Source organism: Adiantum capillus-veneris, chromosome 2 (assembly GCF_014529385.1).
Source record: "Adiantum capillus-veneris isolate H3 chromosome 2, ASM1452938v2, whole genome shotgun sequence".
Taxonomy (NCBI): Eukaryota; Viridiplantae; Streptophyta; class Polypodiopsida; order Polypodiales; family Pteridaceae; genus Adiantum; species Adiantum capillus-veneris.
Genome location: NC_140932.1, coordinates 82223571 through 82232166, shown reverse-complemented (window position 1 = coordinate 82232166; position 8596 = coordinate 82223571). Strand labels below are relative to the sequence as shown.

The 8596-nt window shown below is 45.7% G+C and overlaps 1 protein-coding gene across 1 annotated transcript; it reads left to right on the top strand.

Annotated features, from left to right (window-relative positions):
• Positions 1–5363: 5363 nt before the first annotated feature.
• On the top strand, positions 5364–8255 carry LOC147463081 (subtilisin-like protease SBT1.5). Its single transcript, XM_086487170.1, has one exon. The coding sequence runs from the start codon at positions 5476–5478 to the stop codon at positions 8059–8061; it is 2586 nt and encodes an 861-aa protein (XP_086343296.1). The 5' UTR covers positions 5364–5475; the 3' UTR covers positions 8062–8255.
• Positions 8256–8596: the final 341 nt, after the last annotated feature.

Genomic DNA, 8596 nt, shown 5'->3' with positions numbered 1-8596 from the left:
AACAAGAGTAGTCTTGCGACAAGTGTCTCCCTTTCCCCTTTGAGAGAGAGGACTTGATAAATGCAAAATCCATCAACTAAATCAATTAAATTATCATTGGACCCCATGGGAGGCTATCCAATAGGATTCAAGCATACCTTGAGGGTAACATGGGTAGGCGCTTAACATGTGTCCTTGCTGCCTCTTGAGGCTTGGGCTTACCTTGTGTGTGTGTGTATGTGTATGTGTATGTGTATGTGTATGTGTTCTCTCTCATCGCCCTAGCTTAGGACTTGTCCCCTCCTTTGTAGGGATGTTGTTGACTTTTGAAACACAAGCACCTTAGTTAGCAAGCGCGACAAAGCACCTCAAGCTTGGGTAGTGTTCCCACAAGCACCTCAAGCTCCCTAGTCGACAAGCACGACAAGCACCTCAAACATCTTAGAGTCAACAAGCACGACAAGCACCTCAAGCTTGAGCCGGGTTCCCACCTCAAGCACAACCCTAGTTTACCCTAAGGTCAAAGGAATTTTAACACTAACCTTTGGAGGTCTTTAATGAAGCTAACCCTAAGGTCTTTAAGCTCCATTGGCTAGCCTTGCTCTTTGACATATCATCTCTCATTTGGACCCCTTTACCATTGGCCCCGTGTTGAGATAGACCCGTAAGCACATGTCTATATTCTAACCCTTGTTCCCGTTTATTCTCTCACATTAAATGGTCAGTTTAAAATGAGAAGATCAATTGGGTTGGCTACGTAATAGATTTTATGTGTGTGTGTGTGTGTGTGTGTGTGTGTGAGAGAGAGAGAGAGAGGGGGGGGGGGGGGGGGGTTTAACATCGTAGGAACAATGTAAGAGGTTTTAACATAGTAGGAACAATCTAAGAGACCCCAAAGATCTATTCGACAAGGAGTGAGAGAGAGGGAGGGACAAAGGGGGGTGGGGGGGAGGAGAAGAAGATGAGACTTTTAACATCATAAGATCTATCCCAATACATCTCATAGATCCACACACACACACACACACACACACACACACACACAGAGTCATTACATAGATGACAGCTACGAGGCCAAGGATCGGATGGCCGGCCCCAAGGATGTAGCAGGGTAGACCCCAACACGGCTGCAACACGAAACACCTTTACCTACATCAACATCAGTTTAATAGAGTCATATGCAATGCGACTCCCAGCCTCGATAGATGATTCATGATTCTCCTACTGGCCCACCTATGGCAAGGAGTCAGCAACCATACCTGTAATAGCATGGAGTCGATGTCCATTGCCATAATTAAAAATGCATAGTAGCTGCCATACATGCAACGTAATGGAGGGCAGCTATAGGGAATTGGTAACCCATGGTTTAGCACTCCAATCCTGTTCTGTTTCTGACAAGCCCGTGCCAGCTTCTATGCTCGAATCCTCTCTCCTTCTCTATTGCTAATGTATGCTTTAATGATTGTAATCATTCAAGCTAACATTAATGCACCACTATGCCGGTGTTGATGATAGGGTGTTGCACAACTTAGTTGAGTAAACTATTCCATATTACAAATGATTATACAAAAAAGGAAATGCAACTAAGAATGATGGCTCTCTCTCTCTCTCTCTCTCTCTCTCTCTCTCTCTCTCTTCCCCCCCCCCCCCCCCCCCCCCCCACCCCCGAGATGAGGCCACTTTTGTCACTTATGAGGTAGCCATCATAAAAGGTATTTCCATCTTAGCAAGTATTCCATCTTGGGCACCTCTAGATTTCTGAAGCATGCATCTCAAATAGTCCCTACTTGCATCAACACCCCTAGGAATGACATCTATAAGTTCCCAAAATGGAGAGCCCCACAGAAGGTATTTCCATCCAAGCAAGCATTCTAGCTTCGGCACCTCTAGATTTCGCCGCCATGTATCTCGATAGTCATTTCTTGCATCGACCTTCCTAGGAATGGCATCCATAATATCCTATAATGGAGAAGCTTTTTAGGCTTGTCCCATAAGCACAAGTTGTAGAAAGGGAGGACCGAGAGCTTGAGGGTGTCAATAAGCAAGAGTGGGAGCTCTCATTACTTCAATAGCCTTTTCAGCGGCCACTCCGGTGGCCACTCCGTCGGACGCGGAGAGAGTCGCTCGTTGCTAGTAAAATTTTACCACGCATAGGAAAAAATCATTATATTTCTTTTTAATGTCTGAAAGAAAAATATTGGTTGAAAATTAGCGCGCAACCATAGGCTTTGACAAAGACGTAGTCTTGGTTCAAACGCTACTGGGAAATGCCCAAGCTAGAGTAGCACTTAACAATGGACTGTCGGACTCATTCACACTCAACAGATCGGTTAGACAGGGATGCCCTCTAGCTCCTCTTCTCTTTGCCACCTCAGCTGATTCTTTGAATTGGTTGGTGAAATAAAAAGTCCAATAAGGGAGCCTCCAAGGTATCAAGCTTCCAAATGGGAGGCAACAATGTCTCTCTCAATTCGTCGATGACACAAATGGGCCTCCTGTAGAATGACGACAGCTCCTTAAAAGCTTTTTGGGAGTCAGAGCCTCTCGTCCCTCTTTGCCAAGGTGGGTGGATGAGCAGGGGTGCTCCATTATTCAGGATGGCATTATATTTAGATTATTAGGGATTCCATTTGGCTTCAAGGTATCTATGGCACAAAGATGGCAATGGATCATGGACAAATTCTACTCTAAACTGAATAGATGGCTTGGGTTTCAAGCAGGTCGGGCTATAGTCATCAAACATTACATTTCATGCTATGTACTTTTCTTCCTCTTCTGATGGAGGCCCCCGGATGTCCAGCTAAAAGATATAACCAAAATTTGTAGGAACTTTCTATGGTCTGGTGACCCTCTTAAGAAAGGAATAGCCAAAGTCAAATGGGAAGTCTGTTGTCTTCCTAAAGAGCAAGGGGCCTGGGCCTCACCAACATAAATCTATGGGCTAACAAGCTAGCTGTAAAGCTCATTCTCAGAGTCCTAGAACAACCAGAGGAAGAGTGGGCCTCACTTCTATTTCGAGACCTACACAGGTTTCACATATGAGGGATGCACGGAATCAAAAACCTACCCTGGGTCACTATCTTCTTTGGACCCTTTGAAGTGGTAGCAAAGGGGTCATACCTACTCAAATCACTCCGGAGTGCCTGGAATAGGTACAGAAACCTGCTAAGAATAAATTGGGAGTCAAAATATAGCTGGCTCAGAGTAGCCGAGTCAATGTGGTGGTCTTTCCCCCTAGTTCTTAACCAGAGGCAAGTAAGGATAGCTAAAAGACTACATAAGAAGGGCATCATCACCTGGAGGGATGTGTGGCACGTAACAAAACACAGGTAGAGGAACAATATGGAGCTACTCTGCAGATTCTAGCTTCAACCATGGGAGCTTACCCTTAAGAACAACCATATTCCCAGAAGAGATGGAGTGGACACTCTCTAAACAGCCTGACTTGTCACCTAAGGCACTACACTGGACAGGAGATTGTGTTGTTTCTAACCCCCCAAACCGGCCCCCAGTTATGAAAGAACAGCTACATATCACTCTCAACAGAAAGTGGCGCTTATCTATGGACAGATGGCAGTGGAACTTTAAGTCCAAAACTCTGTGGCATCCTGACAACCTTGCCAAACACTCTATTCTGTTATGGCTGATCATGCATAAAGCTTTCTGGACAGGTCACAGAATGAGTGTTGCAGGCATGGGAGCAGGGAACTGTAAGAGATGTAACAAAAGTGAAGAAGACATACCTCACCTGTTCATTAACTGTCCTACTAACAAAGATATTATGGCCCCACTGATTAGCAGCTTAGGTTTCACCCCCAGCTGGAAACAACTCCTAATGGGAGACTTGGTTACTCTCTTCTAAGTAGTATGGAATAGGATCAGGGGAGAATTTTTCTGGATCATTTGGAAAGAACGAAACAGTTGCTTTTTTGATGAAGCTTACCAGACTAAAAGTTTGAGAGTACTGTTTTCCCATTTTTCAGTGCAGGTTAATCAACTCAAATTGGAACAATGCAGAATCTACCAAGCCAATTACAAAGTGCTAATGGACTGCATGTGCTACTACAACAACGCGAATATAAACAAACAACAGGAGGTGCTACTGGATGGCTTATACTCGCATTGCAACAAATGATTGACGAATGCAAAGCTGATGGAGAGAAGCTGAAGAGACAGTTCGATAATGGGATAAGACTAATTACCCACTTGCAGAAAGTCACAAGTGCTTTCCCGGGGGGTATGGGTGGCAGTCCTTGAAGGTAAAAAAGAAGAAGTCGTCAAGTTGTTCGAAGTGTGGGTGGAAACACTTGGAGTTGTATGTAGCCCTGTAATTTTATGAAAGATTTTATAAAAGTCTCTATTAGCTCGGAGCTACCATCATAAGATACATCACTGCAATGAGGGCTAGAAAAATACATTTTTCCTAACCGATCAAAATAAGGGGAAACTTGAAATTCTTCTGGTTCTTAGGTCAAAATTTGAAGCTTTTGCCGGTAATTGCATTAGGGTAAAGGGGCCAATAAGGAACCACCCCCCAAAAGGAAGATGGCTCCACCCCAAAAGAGAGACAAAAAAAAGGAATATGCTTGGAATCTTGCTTAGGTGTCCACATCTGATTTGCTAAAAAGTGTACTACTATTGGGGCTTGAGTGTCTCTGTTTTCTAAAAAGCCCTCAAAATTACGCTTTTTCAAATAGAGTGTTGAGGCAAAATAAAAAAAATATCAATCTTGATATCATCTAATGCGTCTTTTCATGAGGAATTGAATGCACACTTCAAATTTCAAATCTGGCCGGATATGAAAAATCCCCCCCAAAAATACTATTTTTTTCTTACATGGCCTTATATTGGCCCCTTTACCCTAAAACTTGTGTAAATTTGCCGGCTTTCTTAAAGACAAGCTCAAAATCTAACTGGGATTTTATAGTTTCAGCCGGTTAAAATACACTAGACCCCGGTTTTTTTCTCACACTGGCTGCAATGTAATTTTGTTCTCTCTCGCCCTTTAGCCTATGGCAAAAAAAAATAAAATCAGCGCGCAGACAAGACATGAATAAATGCCATCTTTACCTACTACTCCTTTTCCTCATTCCGTCAAGTCGACGCTTCTTGCCGTCAAGACGGCGACCGTTGCCTCCGAGGCTCCGACGCCCCTTCTGCTTCCCAACGCCCGCGAGCTCACGCGCTCCCCTGTTCTTTACGGTTTCTCAAATCTCCTCACGAGCTTCTTTACGGTTTACATTCACATTCACACGCACACAGTGACACTCTCTTTCCCTCGGCTCCATTTACACGGAAATTGACTAATCGATTGCGCGCTCTCGCGGTCTCTCTCTCTCTCTCTCTCTCTCTCTCTCTAGCTACGAGCACTCAGCAGACATCCACAATGAGAGACGCACGCCGCGCTGTGAGTGCCAAAATCCTCCTTTTTCTGTAGTGGGTTCGGTGCTCTTTAGGCCGCCTCCACATACAGAAGAGGATTCCTCCCGCCCACTCATGCACACCTTTTCATTCCAAAACACGAGCGAGGGATGTACCTTGGCTCTCAGAGAGAGGGAGAGAGATCTCACCGGGCCTTTTCTTGATTCCAGTAGTGGTAACTCACGCTCTAGCAGCAAATCAAGAAAATGCGCTGAAGCTACAGGCACCAATACACACACACCCATACTATTAATCTCCTCTGTGAATTCTTTACACTCACACTCAAATAGAGCTAGTGCTTGCCCAACTCTCAGTCTCTCACTGAGTATCATGGCAACTCTCGCCTGCACACTTGCTCTTCTTTGCTTACATCTTTATGCAATGAGCTTAATAGCAGCTCAAGAGAGGACCTTCATAGTTAGCACAGAAAAGGGTGCCATGCCCTCTGCTTTTGCCAGCCACAATGCATGGTTTTCATCTCTTGTAGCGTCAGCAAAGGGTGTATATATAGGTAGTGTCGAACAAAGCAAACATATGCTACATGTTTATGATAGAGTTTTCCATGGATTCTCTGCAAGATTGACAAATGAGGAAGCTTTGGTTATGGAGTCCATGCGTGGTGTGGTGGCCATCTTTCCTGACCAGGTAAGGCAGCTACAAACTACAAGAACTCCACAATTTCTTGGGCTTGACACTAGAAGGGGACTTTGGCCCAAATCTGATTATGGGTCTAATGTGGTAGTGGGCGTGTTTGACACGGGGATATGGCCCGAAAGCAAGAGCTTTCGTGACAAGAAAATAGGCTCGGTGCCGAAGAAATGGAAAGGAATTTGTGAGCATGGCCCAGGGTTCAATGCAAGCCTCTGCAACCGAAAGCTTGTGGGTGCCAGGTTCTTTGTGAGTGGCTATGAAGCAATGAACGGGCCACTCAATGAAACAGTTGAGAGTCGTTCTCCTCGCGACACCGATGGGCATGGAACACATACAGCTTCAACAGCGGCAGGTAGATATGTCAATGGTGCAAACTTGCTGGGGTATGCAGCTGGAATGGCTCGTGGGGTTGCACCGAAAGCTCGCATTTCGGCTTACAAAGTATGTTGGGCATCTGGGTGTTTTGATTCTGACATACTTGCCGCCTTTGACCAGGCAGTTAAAGATGGGGTTGATGTTATATCAGCCTCGGTTGGAGGCGGTGTTGTCCCATACTATATGGATAGCATTTCTATAGGCTCATTTGGTGCAGCCTCCCATGGCATATTTGTCTCTGCATCAGGTGGAAACCAAGGACCTGCCCAGCTCACCGTTACCAATGTGTCACCTTGGATAGCTACCATTGGTGCAAGCACACTTGATCGCAATTTTCCGGCCGATGTCAAGCTTGGCAATGGCTTAACTATTACTGGTGTTTCCCTCTACAGTGGCGCACATCTTCATAAAGGCTATTTCCCTCTCGCCGAGTCTACTTCTTTGGGTATGAATGGGAGTGACACATACACCACAAGCCTTTGCATGGTGGGATCACTTGACCCAAAGCTTGTCAAGGGAAAAATTGTTCTTTGTAGCAGGGGAAGCAACCCGCGTGTTGCGAAAGGTGATGTTGTGCGACGGGCAGGTGGCGTGGGTATGATTTTGGCAAATTCAGCACTGGATGGGGAAGGTTTAGTGTCGGATGCACATGTCCTTCCAGCGACTGCGGTTGGGTATGCTGCTGGTGTCACCATTCGCAAGTATCTTGCCACAGTGAAGAGGCCGACCGCTACGATTGTGTTCCATGGCACGATTCTCAATGTGAAGCCGGCACCCATTGTAGCATCATTCTCATCAAGAGGCCCAAACCCACAGACTGGTGAGATATTGAAGCCTGACTTAATTGCACCTGGTGTCGATATTTTAGCAGCATGGACAGGGGCGATCGGACCATCAGGATTGGCATCAGATCGACGAACTGTAGATTTCAATATCATATCAGGCACATCAATGGCATGCCCTCATGTGTCGGGGGTTGCAGCTCTCTTGAAAAGCAATTATCCAGACTGGTCACCAGCAGCGATCCGGTCCGCGCTCATGACAACGGCTTACACAGCAGATAATCGGAGAACCCCCATAGCGGATGAAGCCACCTCCAACATATCCACCCCTTTTGATTATGGAGCAGGGCATGTAGACCCTCAAAAGGCCATGGATCCTGGCCTTGTCTATGATATTAGCACCCAGGAATATGTAGATTTCTTATGCTCTCTTAAGTACAGTGAGAAAGCCATACATGTGGTCACTCGAACCCCGACTGCATGCTCCGGTGCATCAGTAAAAGCCCCGGGTGATCTCAACTACCCTTCATTCTCAGCCACATTCGATCAAAGCAGCCGGAGACAGAGCTATGTGGCAACATTTTATCGCACACTCACTAATGTTGGGGCTGCCAACTCATTATACACTGCCACTGTGGTATCACCTCCTGGTGTGACAATCCGTGCGCGGCCTGCGAGGCTTGCATTCTCTGTGGTGAACCAGAAACTCTCGTTCACACTATTCGTGTCTGCTCGGCCGGTAACAAGTCTTCTTCCAGGGGATGTCCAAACTTTCTTTGGGTCCATTGCTTGGAAAGATGGTATTCATGTGGTTCAAAGCCCTGTAGCCATTTCTTTGCAACAACCATACTAGGTCACACCTGAGTTATGAAACAGATCCTCAGTGTAAGGTTCTTATAATGATGGTAGCTTTTGCAAGAGGCAGGCCCCTGCAATCAGGGATGAAGCAATTTGTCAATATACATCGTGGTTTCAAGGGGTGCAAGTTTGAGGATGAATGTGAGGACGTACTTATGTACCTAATGTCAATGTGGTGATGGTCTCTTATAGGCTTTGTGTGTGTGTGTGAGAGAGAGAGAGAGAGAGAGAGAGAGAGAGCCTGTTAATGAAGATATGCCCTTTGTTGTTTAGCTCGTTTCCTTTTGTTATGAAGCAATTCTGTGAGAGCCCTCGACACAAAGAGGCGGCGGGAAACATTGTCAGAAAGGAAGGAACTGCAAGTGTCATAGAGCCTGGTCGCGTGGCTTGATATCCTGCTCTTTGCCAGCAGGTAAAAGTACAGAGAGACACATCTATTTAATTCTCTCGAAACTTGCTCGATTCTCTCGTGAACAACCCTTTGAAGTTTGGACTACAAAAAAGAGCAATCTCAATATGACAATGTTATA